General features: G+C 40.8%; 1 protein-coding gene across 3 annotated transcripts in view; it reads right to left on the bottom strand.

The window, feature by feature from the left end:
• Positions 1-20,280, bottom strand: part of JADE3 (jade family PHD finger 3) — a 68,246-nt gene that overhangs the window by 11,407 nt on the left and 36,559 nt on the right. For all 3 annotated transcript variants that reach the window (XM_080375316.1, XM_080375317.1, XM_080375318.1), the window contains 4 exons: positions 10,702-10,859; positions 8,592-8,782; positions 6,128-6,339; positions 3,360-3,527 (listed from right to left, as the gene is read on the bottom strand). In XM_080375316.1, coding sequence (XP_080231442.1) covers positions 3,360-3,527; positions 6,128-6,339; positions 8,592-8,782; positions 10,702-10,859 — 729 coding nt within the window. The remainder of the gene's footprint in view (positions 1-3,359; positions 3,528-6,127; positions 6,340-8,591; positions 8,783-10,701; positions 10,860-20,280) is intronic.

Here is a 20,280-nt window from a genome sequence, read left to right as displayed (position 1 = left end):
CATTGTGGCCTTCCTATAAATTGATGGGAAAGCGACAAAGCTGTCCTTGAAATTCTTGAATGGTTCCACAAAATCACGTCCAGCACTCTTAAACATCATCAAATATAGCTTTTTTCCTTCCAAAACGAAAGAGCCTTTCATCAACCTAACTTGACCTTGCTCATAACACAGCTGGTTACAAATCACACAGGTATTTCTGAAACAATATTGTACAAAGATTGACCACAATTCTCATCCCATTTACCACTACACTAAGAGGCAAGACTTCCTCTGGGAATTAAGGGATTGTAGCAACTTGTCAGGTTGTCTATATTCCTCTTAAAAAGATGCAAGAATCTTTGGTGAATTTTTTTGGAGACTGAGTAACACCAGCTTTCCACTGTGCCTCCCAGCAGGAGCTGGGAATTGACATAGATCTTCTCCTTGTCCCTCTCTGTCCCTTTTAATGCTCTCCCTGCTCCTTCCCCAGAGGGAACTCATAAGGTCAGGAAATATTTATGTTGGAAATACTGTCTATTCAGCTTGTAATGCTGCCTGTTTATATTACGCCACTTGTAAAAGCACAAAGAGGCGCTTACAGAGTCAGGTGTGATTTATTTATACTGGCCTCACGCCACCTGCATGTTTCTGATATTCAAAGAGAGGAGTCAAGGCAAAGTCTGTTTGAACTTCACTGCTCACAAGGGATCCAGAGAGTGGAGAGGCCAACCTTTTCATTCCCCAAACCTCCCACCCCACGGCAGAAATGATCCATCTGCTGTAACATGTGGCTGTTTTCTCTGTTATTTCTTCACCTTGTATCAGGTTACATTTTGACTGCTGTACTCTGAAGAACCAGTTTTAAGAGTGGGATAGAGCGAAGAACGGGCTGTTGAAGCATCTTCTCTGTGACTGTTACACACATGAGCTGCCATCTCGATTGTCACCCTGCTGTCCTCTGCGCCCCTGCTAACCAGACAGCCGCAGCTGCAGGAGTGCACAATGATCTGCATCGGTGGCTGGGAAGGGCAGCCCAGTGGCTGGAGCACAGCCACTCACAACGGCAGCTAAGGGTAGTCAGTTTGATACCCTTCCAGCTGTAGCAATGAAAAATAACTTTCTGCTTCAGCTAACACCACATTGATTGAGGGAAGACATAACTGTAATGGGTTATCTAAGGCAGAGAGGGACCTTGAATTTCAAAACACCTGGTCCAAGTTTTCTGGTCTCAATGATTCCTTTATTTAATTATTTTTTTAACAGAACTCCTTCTAAGAAAACATGAAATAGACTATGCATTTACACTAAAAGACAATAAAGGCAGAAGATATAAACCAATGAGTACACTGTGGAAAGTAAAACCTGTCAAACGTCCCAATCAGTCAAGAGAGGGTCAAGAAAGCCTTGACAGCATAAGATCACAAGGGAGGGAAGAAAAAACATTTTAAGATGGTGCTGAATGAGTTAATGAAGGAAAACACCTGGTGCAATTGCCTGCAACAATGCTAGCCTATAAGCGGTGACCGAACAAGTCCCTCTGAACCTTTTATCACAAGGCACAGACATGTTTATGGCCCATTCCTCTCTTCATTCTGCCTTGCTCCATTTTGTTGGTTCCACAAGAGGAAACGGCAGTACACTTTGTAATTAATCTGTTTCTTTTTGGGGACTTCCAGCACTACTATCTTGGGGAGAAGAATAATAGGTATATAAGAATACGCTTTCCCCCCTAAAATTTCCATCCTCAGGACTTCAGACTCTGGGTCTTTCTTGTCCCAATAGCACATAAGGCCATAGTGACCCTCCAGCCAGGAGCTGACCTGCCATTTTAGCAGACTCCCAAAGGTTTCTTTGGCCTCTCTGGCAACTAGGCTGTTTTACAATGCAGGAGGCAGAGAGAAAATGGATCCAAGAGGCATTTCCCACCCCTACTGGCAGGTGCCACCTCCTCAGTATGCCTGACACACTTGGCATTGGTGTGGAGGAGACACAGTGCCCGAGGCCTGGAGAGACTTTCAGCCATCAAATGGGCTGTAGGAGCAGACAGATCCAAGGTCTCCCACCTGGGTGCTCCCCTGGCAGCTTCTCCCCTCAGCTGGAGGGAGGTGGGCAGGCAGGAAGGCAACGTGTGTGTGCTCCATGCCCTGCTGCTGCCCGCTTCCCAAACTTGCCACTTCCTCTTTTGCTAGAAAGGACCTCTTAGGAAAACCAATCTGCTCAGAGCCAGGAGAGCTTCCAGCCAAGACACTCTGTAAGTACAGGAGAAATCGGGAGTTTTGGGTGTTTGTTTGTTTTTTAATTTTAAAATAAATATTTTGGTTTTCTCTCAACTCCTCTCTCCTTAAAGGTAGAAGAAACTGGGAAGTATAGGCAGCCCTTGAAAGGAAAAGTGCAACTGCAAAGATAAAAGACATCTCCTTGAAAAGCAGATATATGCCTGAGACAGAGCTAGGAATTATACACACTGCATCTAGCTGCTACGTTAAAAAATTACTCAATCTTAACATCTTCCTCAAAGTTTTGCAAATGTGAGGCCTGGCTGCACTTAGGAGCAGAAGGTTCAAAAAATAAGGCATCCACCTCCCTTGATGTCACAGTGCTGACAGGTCAGGCTACTGCCTTGCCTTAAACTACCCACTGTAATGGATTTGTGGATCTTAACGGAAAGCAAACAGAAATATTCCAAGTATAAAATGAAACACAAACCCTACCTATACATGAGTTAACATTCCAGTTTACAGAATTATACTGTGATGCTAAACTTGATTCAAATGGAGGAAAAAGAGTAAAGCTTCATTATGAAACTCTCCATATACACACGCAGGTGTACCAAAAAAGCCTCTACTTATAAGGCATAACAAAGAAGATAAAAAGCCTCATCTCCCCACTGCTCAGAAAAAGTTTAGTAATAAAAACCCTAACTACGAGTCTTAGAATCCATCCTATACAAATATGCCATGTTTTGTCTTTTTTTTAAAAAAAAAAAAAAAGGAAAGAAAAAGACAGTGAATGTATTCATATAAATTATACACCTAACTGAGCACACAGATTCTTCAGAAAGTAAGAGAGACTATGAAGCTGCATAACTGGTGTAAGCTAGTGTTCACTGTACCCTTTCTAGCAGGTCACTCAGATACCATAATGGCACCAAGAAGTGACTGCTGAGTAAATGGAGAGGACAAAGTGATTAATTAATGGAACATAAGCTGGACTCTCTCCCAGCCTTCACAGACTGTGCAGACTCATCAGAATAAAGCCCGGTATTAAGCCAGACAGATACCTTAAATCATGAGAACATAAAAAGGCAGAGGAGGGAATAAGGAAGGGGAGCACAGAGAGGAGTTTATGATACAAACGAAAGAGGCAGAATTAGGTTTTACCTCTGGAATCCAGAGAGCACAGCTCACATGTGCCCACTTGGTCCCTGTCCTGGTAGCTTTCATGGCACCTCCTCTTTTGGGACACAGGAGGCACTGAGGATGTATTCCCAGGACACAGGTGCGACACAGCCAGCTCCCTTCGGGTACTTTTAAGATTCCATAGCACGCCTTGGAAGAAAGAGGTATTGAAATCATTGTGCTGAAACATTTCACACATAAGCGTTAATATTCATCCAGAGCAAAGCTTTCAAATAGTAAAGGCACAGTTTGGCCTTCATTTAATACTTCTCTGATTTCTTAAAATGAGTCAAGTGATTAAAGAGATAAACAGCTTCTAAAGCAGTCTTTTTATGTTGGTTCCTTTTTAAAATATGTGCTGATATTATTTGTTTATAGTGTAAAACACACCCACTGTGACTGCACAACACCACTGGTGTTAACCTCTGACTTTGCTTTTAGTGACTTTTAAATTTTTGAAGTAAAACCCAGAGATGTTTCTTTAAATTTGCTTCTGTATCTAATACTTTTTAAAATCACAATTACTTACTGCTAATAACTTTACAGTCTAACATAATTCTATTTAGATGTGAAGGGATGTTAGCTGTTTGACTGAAGACCGTTTCCTGCAACATTAAACCGCCTTTGTGGTTACAATTCTGTGAATTGTTTGTTACGTAAAAAAAATATTTATATAACATTGCAACAAAAACTACAGTACATACTGAAATTATCAGGTGCTGGGGTTTATGCCTATTTCCTGAGTACTGCATTTAACCCCTTCAAAAATGAGAAATTTCTTAAGTTTTGCTAGGTCTGAGAATTAAAAACAAAAGGAAAAAAGAAAAAAAATAATCTGCTTTCTGATTCAAATTTCTAGCAGTTTTTAATGGTTAACTACACATGTACCTAGATACATCCTGCTGTATGTGCATACACACATATTAAGCTAAGTGTATCTGAAAACATGGGCTGCCACCAAGGTGTAATTCCACTCAACTGCTCCAAATAAAAGGTTTATCAGAAGGGTGGCTTTCAGAGGAAATCCCACCATTCCTAACACTGTCTCTGGGATCAATAACATTGAAAGACTCAACAGAACACGATCATTAGATGTAACCACTCTTCCAGATTCAAATCTAGTATAAAATCCACACACTTGTCTTCCCAGCCTTCTGTTTGTAAGATCTCAGTATTTAATATGAAGTGGTAACATAAAACATTGCACATTTATGTCAGGCTTGTAGAGTAGGGGACTTTCCTGAATTAAACTCTGCAAGGCTGACTAACCTAAATGCAATTTTGATATGACAACTGTTGTAAAACCCAACAGGGGGAGCTGTAATCTAAATTTTACAAGTGATTTTTTTCCTCCTATGTGGCACATAGCCACAAGCATTCTTTCTATTACTAAAGCAGAAGTGACATTACACCTAAAATCACACTTAGGGGCTTGGAAATGGACTGAAACTATTTTCTAATTTAATCCAACTAGTAAGTGGAGGAGGCCTAGACTACTAAACCCAATAATTTCACATGTTTGAGCTTGCACAAGAGGACACTGTGAAGGAGGAAATTTCTCACACTCATTTTTCCCCCAATCTCCAAACTGTGTGATGACAAACAGACTTGAAGCTACTTGGTGAACCAGAGCCGAGCCAGATGAAAAATCAAATTGATTGGTTGTTGTTGTTAGGATTAGCTCTAGCCCAGATACGGTCCCCAGTTCGTTTTGGGCAGATCCGGCACGGGGAAGGTCAGGAGCAAGAAGGCAGCAGGCCATCAGCTAAGCCTCAGCTGTCAGCAGGCAACCACAAGCCTCCAACTGCAAATGTATCATTACCTTTGAAGAGGCACAAGCAGGGGCTGAAGCAGACAGCCCAGCTGCCAGCCGTATTCCTGTCACTGGCTGCGTTACTGTGGCACTCCAGCTCACGCGGCTGCTTCACATGGTGAATCAGATCAGGAAAACGGCCGGGCTAGAAGCCAGCCCACCGTGAGCAGGGAGATGACAGGTCCTTTTTCAGCCAGATGTTTTCCAAGTATTACTTGCAGTCGTTACAAAAATACATTTAAAAAAAAAAAACCCTTCTTAGTCTCTTCTCAATTTATAGCAAAAACTCCTTCCAGAACAGAACGCACAGAAACCACAGGATTCATATCCCTTTTTTGATTATAAGGATACCTCTGCCTGACTATGTTGAGCTCAGTCAGTGTAAAGTCTTGGCTACATGTGAAACTCATAAACGTGAGCAACATTCAGACTGAGAACACCATTACTGCAGGTGCTTATGCCTGCTAAAAAAGATCAGTCTGTTAAAGTGCCTACATGTTGTTTCAGACGGCTAAATTTGGACAGCTCATGTCTGGCCAATTAACTAGTAAGTCACAGAGGAAAAACCCCAGCTCTGAAACAAATGATCTTTAAATTCTTCACAAATAGGCAAGCCAGCATTTCCTGCCCTGTTCATCTACAAAAGCAGGTTTAATAATAGGGGGAAAATTGTTTACAGTCACAGAGGAAGTACTTGCAAGTCCCAAGAACACATTTTGTGTTCCTATTGGACTGCAGATGTCCACATATTTACCATGCTACGCCACTTACTCTACTGTAGCTGTCAGGGTACAGAAATTCAATTTAGTATTACATCACCCTTCCTACCCAGAAAATCACAAAGCCCTCCTATTAACATTTAATACCAGTTCAAAGCCACACTTGCCAAGGTAAACTAAGAACACAGGACAGTGTCAACATTGGTGCAGGCACTAACCTGATGGACACAAATATTACATTTGTCACAAAACACCATGTCATTCCCATCTTCACTGTCAGGGGACCGGCACACATCGCAGATGACGTCTTCATCATATTCAATACCCAATCCTTCTTCAGTCTCAATAGCGTGATTCATGTTCTCATGACAGTGCCGTTCCAGCACTTCAATTGTCTTTTCCATTGTGTTTTCATCCAGGGGCCCGCATCCTGTGACACAGAATAGGGAAGGGGAATTAGAGGACAGTCAGGTGTCTCTGACAGAGTCTGAGATGCAAGAAGAGAAGACAACTTCTAGCAACTAAAGCAGCAGACACAGCGTCTTCTCTCCCATCACACATGGAAAAAATAATAATAATTAAAAAAAAAGAAAACCTTTTTCACTCACTGGCTAGTTGTAGCATTATTCTATAAATACAACTAGAACTAGAATAGAAGTTTAAGTTGTACGTAGAACACTAGACTGCCTGTTCAAGAGAACACTACAGCCTAAAACAGACAGCAGTTGCTGTAACTACTAGCAGCTCTCATATAATCATTCCTCCATCTCCCTGACTTTAAGAAACAATAATGACATCCAAAATCACATACAATGTTCTTCTGAAGACTAACTCCCCAGGAAATAAAACTTACCAAAATACTTTAGATCTTATAAAGATAACAGAAGTTACCACCACCCAGTACTACCCAGTACACTACTTGACTGATCAGCATGACAGTTATGAAAAATGCTTCTTTTATTTTGTTGTGGGCCTTTAAAAATAAATTAGTAAATAAATATGCTGTTGACAATCCATACTATCTGTTCACTTGAACACTACACATGCCATATATATACACTTACAACTAATGAAACTTAGTGGAAGCAGAACCACTTAAAAAGGATTTGCTGTGACACTGGTCCTCAGCTTGCAGCCTCAAGACATATACTACAAAAGAAACCCTACAATGTTCACAGCTACAAGAAACCTCCAAACTGCATCCTTTCAAAATCCTCAGTCAAAAACCATGCTGCTGCCCATAGTTTACTATTTACTCAGACCTTCAAAGGCCTCCAAAGGATATTCATGTAACATTAATGTCAGAGATTAACATTTTAACTGCTTGACTATGCACAAGAACATGGCTATCAATTTTGATTCCTTGTTGCAAACCATAAACAGGGAGATGGAAAAGATAAGTGACTGCTGATACAAAGTGCCTTCTGCTATTAAACCGTTCTCTCCCATGCCCAGATATTTTCTTACTCCCTGAATGAAGGAAGTTACAGGATCATTCAGGTGTGAAGAGGACCTTCAGAGGGGCTTGAGCCCAGTCCCTGGCTCCAAGCAAACCCAACAGTGAATCTCCAAGGCAAGACTGTTGCTCAAGTATGTCTAGTCAGATCTTGAAAATCTCCATGAATGGAAATCTGCCCCACAGAAAAGCTAACAGCATCTCTGCATGCCTGGGAAGCTTGTCCTTGCTTCTGCCTCTTACATACATCCTTTAGCACTGGAGCTCAGTTGTGAGCTCTCCTTCACCAAACCAGTTTCCTGACGCATCTACTTGGTCTCCTGAATGTCTGCATGGATCTTTCTTGTGCTTGGAGGAGACTGTTCTTGAAATCCTGCTAGCTCTCTTAACAGCAGTTCCATTCTTTGAAGCTGCCTGCCAGATCCCACTTACCAATTACCCAAATAAGTAGAAACCTGCTCTCCCAAAGCCCACGACCAGAAGGCTACTTCCTTTCCTCGCTACCCTCAGGATCTCAGTCACCACTACTTCCTATTATCACAGCCCTACAGATTTTTCCTTGTTTGTCAACAGCAAATCCAGGTGATGCCAGATATCTCCCTCTCTTGCCTACCTGTCCTTCCTAAAGGACCTGCAATCATCCATGGAAGAATGCCAGCCACCCAGGCTATTCCAGCACAACTCAGTTATTCCAGTGATAATTCCAAGATTATTTTCCATAGCTCACTCCCCCTTATGGCCCCTCTGTATCCACAACTTGCATGGAAAAAAGAAAGTTTATTTAGCTGATTTTAAACGAGCTAACATGTGTGAAACTTAATTACTTTGTTAAGAACCCAGCATGCAAGCTCCTCAGAACTTCAAATTTGTAGCAACAGTATGTTCGAGTTTAAGAAATGGAAACATCTGCTTTTCCTACATAAAATTTTTAACTTTGGAAGTCCTAAAATTAATTCCACCTGGTGTGGGCTTTTTCTCTCCAGCCTCACTCTGCAAAAGTTGCACATGGTTTTGGATGTGCAGAACTTCTTAGGCACAACAGGTAAAACACAAAACATTAACAGATTGAGCAAGTAATTATTTTAAGCACCTTTACCTCCTGTTTTTCTTAGCATTTCCATTCAATTCTCATTCAGCAATTTTTAAGATATCTCACAGACCAGACTATAACTCAAACAGCAGAAATTAACTGCTGCTTTTAAAATTAGAACATGTTGTGAAATTACCCATTTCTGTAAGCTCTTCATTTAGCTCTTGAAGCCAAAAGATGTCCATGTCATCCAAGTCATAGCGACACACAGATTCTGCCAGTTCCAAAATGTTGATGTAACCTGGTTCTGTAGGCTCTTGGCTGGAACAGTGGATGTATTTCCTGGGTCGCGTATACAGTACTTCTTTCACCTTTTCTGCTACAACCCTAAAGTAAAAAAAGAAATAGAGAGTTACAGCTTTTTAAGACTCATCCTCGCAAGACATGAAATATTTGCTGTAAGTGTGAAGAAATCAGCGTTTCACAGATCTTAAACTAGCCAGCAAGTGTAGCCAGGCTAGGGAGACAGGATTCTGTAAATGTCATTTCTTCACACAAAATGTGCTAAGGTTTGCTACGTATACAGAATCCTTTTTAAAATGTAAGCCTGTGCATATGATTTTCAATTTCACAAATGCTACTAGTGTGATGATGCAAATGTTTTTGAAACTCACAGAAAGTACTATGCACAAAAGCCCCTACAATCTTTGTTCTATATACTTCTTAAATGATAGAAGGAAATCTTGCCAACTGATTTCTTGAAAATACCAGCTTTTTCATGAAAGCTTAGTTTATTCTACTGCAGCGTGTCCGTGTGTGTGGAGAAATGCTTGCTCCTCATTTGGGATAAACAAGCTACCCATATTTTGTAAATGACGCTTTATCCATGCTAAAAATGAATATTTTTGTTATGTAAGAACCATTCTGATGCCAAGCAAAAATGTAAAGGGGAAAAAACAGCTAAAAATCAACCAGAAAGCAAGGGAGAAAAATACTGGTGTTTTCAATCTTCCAATTATTTTAAGAGATAAAACTCAGTGTTTGAGTAGTAAACTAGACTATGGGAAAGGAAAGACTGGCCTTAGCTAGATAAAATCAATCTTTTTCTGAATTCAATACATGAGGCCCTGCATGTGAAAGGAAGACGGGGAGATACTGAATGGAATGGTGCCATGTGTGAGCAGCTCTGCATGCTTTCTGGAGCTAAACCCTCCACAGGACAAGGATAAAAGAAAAGCTGAGGGAAATAAGGCAAGAGAAGTAAGGAATGAGCAGGCAGCAGTCAAGCAGTATCCCACGTAATTCTTATTGGACAATGTGGGTTGTCAGTATTAGCACAAACAATGTTCTTCTGCCGTTCTTCTTCCCCCTTCACCTTGCTCATTTTCCCCTCTTGTTCCCTTGTGAGCTTTTCTTTTCTCCAGTCCAGCCAAATCTATAGCAATTTTTTCCTCTAATGTAATACTGCTGGTATGAGATGCAATATATTTATTTTTAATAACTTGGTACTGACAATAGCCCCAGTGGAAATTAAATTATGCTGGCATCAGCACTTTCACTGGACAATTCATTTGTCTTTGTCTCAAAGACCATGTTGGCAATAACATTTCTACGTTGAAACATACTCTGTTTCCACCAGGAAGAGCTGCAGGACTACAGTGTTGTGTTTTCCTAGTCTAAGCACAGTGTGAGAGAACAAAAGACTATTTATCTATTTCCTGAAACAGAGATCACTGAACTTCTATAAAGTTAAGCAGCTGTGGTGAGAGAAGGCAGAAAGGGTTAAAGCTTTAGCAACAATAACCAAAATTAAACTATATGAACAAGTGAGTAACTTCAGGTATCATTAAATACTGCATGCCTACTGCTCTGTATCATCATGCTTCACAGGGAAGCCTTTCAAGTAACATGTGTAAGATTTGTGTTTATTTTTAATTTATTAAACTCACCATATTCAAATGAGAAAAGTTTTTAACTCATAGCACCATGTGACTCAGGAAGAGATCTCTTTTTCAAAACTTGCAATGTAGATACACTAACAGTGTACAGACAGAACCAGATCTGGACTGAAGTGTGTCCTGGTTTCAGCTGGCATAGAGTTGATTTTCTTCACATAAAAAATATTCACAGAAATGTTTTAAAAATTGGTACTTGTTTGGTTTAAGAACATGCCTGAAGGCTGCTGCATTGGAGATTTATCCGTAATAACACAGGAAAGGTGACTGCACTCAGACAACCTATTTTTGAGCGACCATCTTCTCCAAATTGATGTTTCTTGCACGTGACCTGTTTCTGATCGCCATTACCTGAGAGAAGGCTGTGGAATAGTTTCTGGGCTGGCTGGAACCTGAACCCCTTTCTCCCATTCTTGTTTCCACGTGTCCGCAAAGATATAATATTCATCAGGGTTGACATGGTGAGAATCTGGTAGTTTCATGGCACTAATGAGATCCTTGCGGAACACCTGCAAGAAACACCAGGGAAAAGAGTGGCTTGAGAAAGAGTGTTGTGTCAAAGGAAGCAGTAGGTGTTTTTCTTAAGTCACACTGAAACAATGCATATACCTTGATAATTTTTTAAAAAGAGTATCATCATATAAACTAGTAAATTTGAGATTACCTACATTATTAACTCTCAGTGTTATCAGGTGCGGTATGACAAGTTTGTGCTAATTCAAAAGCACACTGTTGCCCAAACGCTAATCAGAAGGAAGAAGGCTGTTACAGGTGACCAGGGAGAGGAAAGGAGGCCTGGGTCTGATTTAAGACTCCTCACCGTTATCACTTTCAAATGACTTATTTTACTTGTCACTCTGCAGGCTTTTACCCCAACTTAGACACAAGGTAGCATATCCTTTTCTTTCTCTCAATTTAGCTACTTTAAACTGTCATATTCATCATGGGCTACGAACAGTTGCCATGGCGAAATTGATGTATAGGCACTTCTTCGTTTATTAAAACCACTTGAAGTTTTACTGGTCAGGATCTCTGGGATCAAAGATGAACAGCTGCCTTTGCTGAAACACAAGACCTGTGTGGCTCTGTGCCTGAACCCCAGCGATGCAGGCACAATCCAGCCTCAGCATCCTTTAGCAAACCTACGCAATGAAACACGCCATCATGAAACAAAGCAAACTCATGAGTGACAGTCCTCCAGCCATAACATTCAACTCTTGGCTCAAGAGAATTTTGTTTTTACAAGCATACAAACACAATACAAATACAAAAAAAAAAATATCAGTCATGTCAAAGCTTACTTAACGTCAATGTCTGTCAAATACAGATGCAAGCAATTTAAATAAAAGGCATCTGCATCTTTTGTAATTTTTCCTCCATTGCTACAATGCACCAGTTTAACGTTCATAAAAGCAAAAGAGTGACTATGGCTTAGTGTTAGGGAGACATCACAACTAATTAACTGTATTATCATAACGAGAAATCAAATCCTCAAAGGGCAATAAAATGAAACGGAAAATATCCCTGCAATAAAGCTGTGGCAGGTTGAACTCTCTTCTTACTAATTCAGTTTTATAGCCAGAAGAGTGATAAAATATCTCAGAGCCAAATATCTTCATGTACCCTTTTCAATTTGACAGCACCAGACCGGTTATGCTTACTGCAAAAATTCTCAGCTGTTCTTGGAAAACATCAAGTAAACATTATTAAAAAAGGCTCTATGCTAAAAACAGGTATTGAAATAGGCTGTGGGTGACCTGGAACATCGGTGTTACTTCATTATGTCCTACAACCACATCTCACATGGGCTGCCAGGAGAGCAAGCTGACTGAGGGAACTCAACACCCAGACTCAAGGCTCTCTTGCTGCTGCTATCTGCTCTGGGTCAGACCGGACTGTTCACTGCTGTCTTCCGTGTAAAACTCCGCAGGTACCTAACCAGCCTGATTAACATCTGAATGACAACAGTGAAAGCATTAAGACTGCAAGCATCCATTTTTTCCCAAGCAGTATGTGAACACACAAAAAAAGTAAAATTATTTATGCCACTTAAAAGGTATTTTCATTTTCTGTGTTACAGATACAGAACCAGGATTATGAGAAACACTAACATGGGACAATTCCAAAAGGACTCCAGAAGGAAAAAATAATCCAATAAATAAGTAGTGCAATGACTGGTTTAATTATCAGAAAAGATATTCCTTAAAATTTATCTAAGTGCTTTACAAACTACCTTTTAAGCCACTGACGGAACATAGAAGTAGAGTGCCTCATATCAAACCCACTATTTTTTAAGCATTAGATCAAAAATGCTATTAAAGGCATCAGTATTATAACTACATTGCTTAGCAGCAAAGTCATCTTCTGATCATCCATTATGTATGTGAACTGTATCATCGCTATTTTTAGAGCACAAATCCCCTGGATTTTTGCTGTTTTTCTGACTGCTGTACAGTACTGACCACATCATCACCATGCCACAATTATTAAGTTTTCTAAAATTTACAGTAGAGCTACCACCGAAGGTCAGAGATTTAACCAATATAAATGTAACTGCTGAAATCTGAAGGAGCCCCAAAACTTGACCAAGAGACCAGTTCCTAAGAACTGCCTATTCATACCTGTGATAATAGTGCAAGTGAGTATTTCCTGCAGATGCTTGGAATCATTGGAATAATCTCTAGTCCTCATCATTCTTTATTTCTTCATGTCTGGCCAAGCAGGGTCTTCCAACAGTAAAATACTCTCAGAGGACAGTGTATGAGAACACTCACTCTTTATTTCCTTTGTTGTGGAAGTAAACCAAAACACCCAGGGGACCCAAAGAGAGTTTTCTGACAAATCAAGTCAATTTTACTTCAGCAGTCAGCCTCAAGGCTATGAACTAAGCCAACTCAATGAAGAGCAGACACACACCTTCAGGATTTAGATACCCAGCTTTTCCTCATGGTTGTTTCTTTTTGAACACTTGTTTCAAAACCAGTGCAGCTCCTTTACTAACTATCCAACTGGCAACAGCTAGTCCGCTCCACAGCACATACTCTCCTCTTGGCAAGGACCAACTTCACTTCCAGTTACCCCACAAAGTGCAGTGGTCATCCTTCGGTTACCCAAAAGCAGTTCTATTTCTTACCATACATAAAACATAACCCTTCAACTTTATTTTAATATAATCTGTAGTATCACACATCTTGAGAAGACCCATGCCATGTCTAGGCTAATAAGGCATTCTCATTTGGACACATCATTCCTCAAGAGCAGACTCAGCTAGCTCTGCATGTCTTTACCATGATAGAGAAGGGCCTTGCACAGCTGAACTACAATTGACCACAGCTAGCGGAGCCAGGTCACACACACAAAAATGGGAAATTCCCCGGCACTGTAAGTACTTGCTAAAGTTACTTTGTGACAGTGGGATTTTAAAAAAAAGAAAAAAAAAAAAAGAAGCAGCAATTGAAAGCATGAAAGAAGAGATGAGTTTTAGCCCTGCTTACCATGCAAGACTGCTTGGTCTGAACTTGTCATTTGATTTTGCTACCAGGAATTTTTAGTTTCAGCTGAAAACGGTGCAGTACTTTCAGCTAATGACGTCAATGAAAAATGTGTTTGCTTATGTAGTAATAATAGTCATCATCGCCTTGTTGAGAGACTAATAATTATTTTACGCTTTAGAGCTGGGGCTTAAATCTAGAAGAGACCTTGTTCTTTGGTCAAGATTAGCTTTTTGCTCTGCAGAAGCCTGCCTTGTTTTGCTAAGGCAATAAGAACATCCTAGTCACCTCTACTGAGATGCACCACAACTCTAAAGCCTTCAAAAGCTAAATTCTACAAAAATTCTCCAGAAATAAGGATGCTCTGCTCCCCCATGGCACTAATGCACCAAGCAGCAACAATATCGTGGAGCTGTGGAAGGAGAGATACGGTTCATACATTTTATTTGTTTTTCAGACTTACGAGTCTTATTTGGAAATTATGTTAGAAGAGTATGTCAAAAAAAATAATTAACTTCTTAGAACCTGTTTATAAGTGCTTCATCAAAAGCTGTCTGTGACTTCAACCCAAACTCCTTCTGGAAGCACTCTATGAAAATCCAATACACAATCTTTCTCAAAGGACTCTCCTGTGCTTACTCTGTGAAGAAATCAAGCTTGTGAAACAAAGAACACTATTTTGTGTGGAATATTTTTATACACTAAAGATACCAGGGATGATACAAGTAATGCTACAGAGAATTACAGTGAAGTATTAACACTGAAGACAGAGAATGGGTCTTGACTATACAACAGCCTTCTACAAACCCTATCTTCACTGAACAAGTCAAACATCAGATCTGCAGACTGCAGCCACCTTTTGTTCATGACCACTGCAAACCTACCACATTTAGAAGAGTCAAATACCTTTTCCAATACCCCTCTGCAAGATACTACTGAAGCTGACCGATGCTATTGCTCATTCACCCCATCTTGCCCAAATGCATGTGCGAGGGAAAACAAATAGATTGTGCTACCTCTTAAAATGGAAAGAAAACCAGTATTTCTTCCTGTGACACACTCTGAGCTTTCCAGTACTTGGACCATTTGCTTACAAACCCCCAAAACAAAGGTAAGCCGCTTGTCACAGGCACCTAGGCCACCACTGGGAACCACACCTCAAAGGTGTAAGTAAATTATGGGTTAACTGCTGTGTTGTTAAAATCAAAGCAGGATTTCTGCTGGATTGTATGTAATTGCTTCAGTCCTAAGGCTTCCCCTGCTCCCAGCAGGGCCCCAAGTGAGTCAGCAACACACACTGCTCATGCTAGGTGCCCACTGCTTAGGGCCCCCCCAGAAGACCCACAGTGTCAGAAACAGAGCACCATGATTTTTAAAAATGCAGGAGGAAATTACTATGTCCTGTCCTGTACTCCCACAAGAGTATACTCTCAGAAATCTTTTACAGAAAACCATGTGGAATGAGGGCCAATACCCTCTTCAACCAGAGAAAGCTAAAACAGCTAGTATTTTCCTGGATTTTTGGTCTCCTTTGCAACCCACCTTGAAGGCCAACTTTGAAATTCCAGGTGCCAAATGTTCAAACAACAGTGGGCACTTTCTGTAAAGTGTAAAGTAAATTACACAAGGGTTTTTCATCATGTTTGGGGTCCAATATCTCTTTTTTATTCACCTTTGAAAGGATCTAGTAACTTTTATTCCCACCAGCACCCATAAAGCTTAAAGCTTACTCTGCTATTGTAGCTCTCACGAAGAACACCCTCACCAAAATCTAATACTTCAGAAGCAGCAGTTAACACCTAAAATCACTTTGTAAATAATCAAACAAAAGTCAAATTATAATATGACCAACTACAACTATAATATAGCCACATAGTATCTAAGCATAGATTAATTTTATCTATACAAATACCTTTATATAGATGTTCTACAGTATGTGCAAAAGACTGCCCATTTATGGAGGATGAAGCTCTAAGGACAAAATATGGTGGGCTCATCACAGAAAGGTTGAATTTTTCTCGTTAATACGTTGCAATATGGGCATGAGGTTTCTGAATTAAGGTACTTTATTTTAGAGCACTCTGAAGACTCGAAACAGGGCAGTTTTCTGTTTGGCTGGGGGTTTTTTGCTAGGAAAGTAAATAAAAGGCAACATAATTTTAAAACAGAAATTAAGCTACAGTTCCAGGCATGTATACTGACTGGATTGAAAAACTTAAGATGTTAAAAAAGCTGGGACAGACAGTAATCAAGTGTAGCATTAAATCTGTAGTTCTCAAGCATCCACACAATTTGGACATGCACTGCAGCGAATACTAATGTTTGAACCTCTACTCCCTAAAACTGTTTTTACGAATTATCCAGGATGCAAGCAAATGAAATACTGTACTTTTCTTTTAAATATCCGTGAATTTTCCTAGCCTCCTTTACAAGGATGTATAGGAACAGCCAGGAAATCAGATACTAAATCAACCCCACCTAACATCACATCTCAGACAGCATCTCATGAGCCAGAAGAATGTGCAAGAACACATCAAGTTTCCTTCTGGTTGCTAATCAGATATAAGCTTCGGATTTGGGGATTAATCCTAACAATCAATTTTTAAAATGGTATTAATTTATACAGATATTTAGAAAAATCTGTACTCGTTATCATCTGTCCAATTCCTTTTTTAATCTTGTTTAATACTCAGTCTCAACAACTTCCTGTAGCAGATGAGCTCCTCAGTCTAATTACATGATGCACGGAAAGGATATCCTTTTAATTGCTACAGATTTCCTAACTTTTGGCCTCACTCACCAGCCCCTGCTCCTACCTTTTCTGCCCATTTCTTCCATCACAAAGACAGGCTGGACTGAAGTTCTAGCTCTGCTGTTTCCAGACCACTCATACTTTACTGTTACACCTGCTCATTTACTTCCAAATGGAAAATAGCTCAGCCTTTTCACCCCAGCCTTTTCACAAGCAAGCTCTTCCATGCCCTTACGCATTTGGGTCACCGCTTGCTAAAGAGTTCAAATAGCCTGAGATTGTATCTCAAAGCAAAAAAAGATCATAAAAATAACCAGCAAGGTTGTACCTCTAACTTACATAAAAGTATTGTAAAATTTTGTTCTTTTAATCAACTAACTGAAGCAGGCTAAAAAGCAGCTCATTGAAATGCATAAGGCACATTTGCCGTAGGTCTTGAGAAGCCTGTACAGATGTCCAAGTTAATTCAGAATTTTTTTTTAAGGTAAGCATGTGCATAAAGGTAACAGTCTCCTATTCTATTACACGGTACATGCGAAGCAGTATGATTTAACCACGTTGCCCATTCCTTCACAGAACAAACCCAACTACTTTCAAACTGCACAAGAATCCATTTTCTGCCAGGAATCTAGCCTTGCAGGGTGCTCCTCAGGATCAAGACCTACCTATGATTTATGTGGCAGTTAAATGCCTAAAAAAAGTTTCACATACTCAAGTAATGAAAGCAGACCATTTATGTAGAAGACAAGCTACACTTCACATGATAACACAGCTGTCGCTATCAGCAATGAGGGATTAAAAACTACTATTGCTACGAGATTCAAACACCTACTTGCAAAGAGAAGTAGCATACTGCCATCTTATATGGGAAGCGTTATAAAAAAGGAAAATGCTAACTTAATTCCTTTACAGTTTCAAGAGGGACAGAAGATTAAAAAAAACCCCACAAAACATGTACATGCTTGAGCATCACAAAAGATCTCTCAGGCTCTTTTGTGACTCCACTAGCCTAAAAGAAAAGAAATGGTCAGTCATTCAGGACGGTCCAAGCTAATAAGTTTTCCCTGCGAAAACGATTCCAACTCTCTGCCATCATTTTCTGCTGCAGCTTCCATGGAGACAGGAAACTGCGAAGTACAGGCTTCATGCTAAGCCAGACATCCAAATGCCTCCCACCCTGCTACTCCCACACAGCCTACTGCTTAGGCCTGCGAGCCCCTCCTGTCTACGTTTAAATCCGTAAGGGGCAACACCACGAATGGCATGTGGCCAACAAAATCATACAGGTCTGAAAAACTCATGATTTATACTACTGGTGTGCCTGAAACCTTAACACAATTTACTTATTTGAAGTAAATGCTAAAGCTAACCTAATAGCAGAATTTTTTAAGTCACCGTTTCAGTAGTTTGTGATAAGATCGTAATCCAGAAAGGGAGCACCAAGAGCCACAGTCTTGCTTTTGAAATTATGTAGAGAAACATCACACTCTGAAAAAGTACTGTTACAGGCTTGCCTTCTCACCTTCTTCCCCAAGAAGGATAATGGGATAATGTCCTGGTTTCAGCTGGGATGGAGTTTATTATCTTCTTAGGAGCTAGCACGGAGCTGTGTTTTGGCTTTGATGTGAGACTTTTCAGTTCCTCAGGCCCTGTTAGTGAAGGCTGGAGGGGCACAGGGAACTGGGAGGGGACACAGCCAGGGCAGCTGACCCGAACTAGCCAAAGAGGTGTTCCATACCATGGGATGCCATGCCTGGTATGTATACCTGGGGCGTTGGCCAAGGCGGGCAGATCATTGCTCAGGGACTGGCTGGGCACCGGTCGGCAGGTGGTGAGCAGCTGCATATGTGCACCACGTGTTTCTTTCCTCCTTTCCCTCTGGATTTTATTCTTTCCCTTCCTCTTTTCAATTATAACTGTTATTGTCATCATTGTTATTGTTGTTCTTTTATTTTTATTCTATTTCAATTATTAAACTGTTCCTATTTCAACCCTTGAGTTTTACCTTCCTTTCCAGCTCTCCTCCCCATTCAGCTGGGGTGAGGGGGGAGTCAGCAAGCGACTGCGTGGTACTCGATTACTAGCTAGGGTTAAACCACGACAGATAAGCAGAGCCCAGATCCAACCCAGTAATACCCCTTCTGCATTGATGTAAACCCCAGGGGTAAATAAATCAGGCTCTGAGAACAGGCTTTGACATTTGCCCTCTAACACTGCACCCCTTTGCCCTGCAGTAACACCAGATGACCTTACTCCACTGAGGCCATCCCCACACCCACCTCAATTCTGAAGCACCTGGGAAACAATTCAAGGCAGAGCAGTCCAACTGTAGCCACTCGTCATTTTTTATGGGTGGCCACAGAGGACCAAGACCCATACAGACAAGTCCTGTGAAGCAACTGACAGATACACTAACTTGCTCGTTGGTCACAGTACCAAGACCCAGCTTTTATTTGGAAAGAGAACCCAGGTACTTGGGTTGGCTGGAGATGATTGAGGAAGTGGAAAAAAGCCTATGTATTCACGTGCAATTTAATTGAGAAAGCTGGGCTTACTGGCATAAAAGAAAAATTAATGTATAAAGACCACGAGCAAAAATATTCTCAAACAGCTATTTATAGCTTTGACCTTTTAGATTTTCTGCATCACTAACTCAAGAAACAGCCTGCTGCCTGGCAAGCAGAGGTGAATGAAAGGAGAGCAATGCCGACTTGTTAAAGAGTCCTTGCTAAAGGGATGCTGTCAGCCTGAAATTTTAAATTTCTATCTAACAGATATTAGACAACTATTACTACAAAAACCTTGTGGAATTACAACACAATTTTTGGAAGCGTGTGCAGTGGGGTCTCTTTTCAGTCTTCGCTTTACACTCTTGTCACCACTTGGTGCATAAATAATCAATTTCAATGCTCTGCTGACAACAGCATTTCATGTAATACACTCTCTGGCATATGCTTTCCAAGGGTGAGAAGGAGTGCTTGCTTCTAGCAGAAGGAAAGGAAAAACCGGAGGGACAGCCAAGAGCCTTACATACAAGCGGTAGAGATTATTACTGCCACCTTTCCTTCCATTCTCCTTCTGTCCTGGTTTCAGCTGGGATGGAGTTAACTTTCTTCTTAGTAGCTAGCACAGTGCTGGGTTTTGGCTTTGATGCGAGAACAATGTTGATAACACACTGATGGTTTTAGTTGTTGCTGGGTAATGTTTACACTAAATCAAGGACTCTTCGGTTTCTCAGACCCTGCCAGCCAGAGGGCTGGAGGGGCACAAGAGACTGGGAGGGGACACAGCCAGGACAGCTGACCTGAACCAGCCAAAGAGATACCCACACCATGGGACATCCTGCTTGGTATATAAACCTGGCAGGTTAGCTGGGGCAGGGGGGTTGTTGCTCTGGGACTGGCTGGGCATCAGTCAGCAGGTGGTGAGCAGCTGTGCTGTGCACCACTTGTTTTCCTTTCTCCCTTTTCCTTTGGATTTTATCCTTTTCCCCACCTTTCCATTATAATTGTTACAATTGTTACTATTGTTGTTGTTCTTACCTTTTTATTCTGATTAAATTATTAAATTGTTCTTATCTCAACCATTAAGTTTTACATTCCTTTCCGATTCTCTTCCCCACCCCTCTGGGTGGGAGGGAGTGAGCAAGCGGCTGCGTGGTGCTTGGTTGCCAGCTGGGGTTAAACC

The sequence above is a fragment of the Falco punctatus genome (genome assembly GCF_963210335.1).
Source record: "Falco punctatus genome assembly, chromosome: 2".
Classification (NCBI taxonomy): Eukaryota; Metazoa; Chordata; class Aves; order Falconiformes; family Falconidae; genus Falco; species Falco punctatus.
Note: the sequence above shows the minus strand (reverse complement) of the source record. Positions and strands in the feature narration are given on the sequence as shown.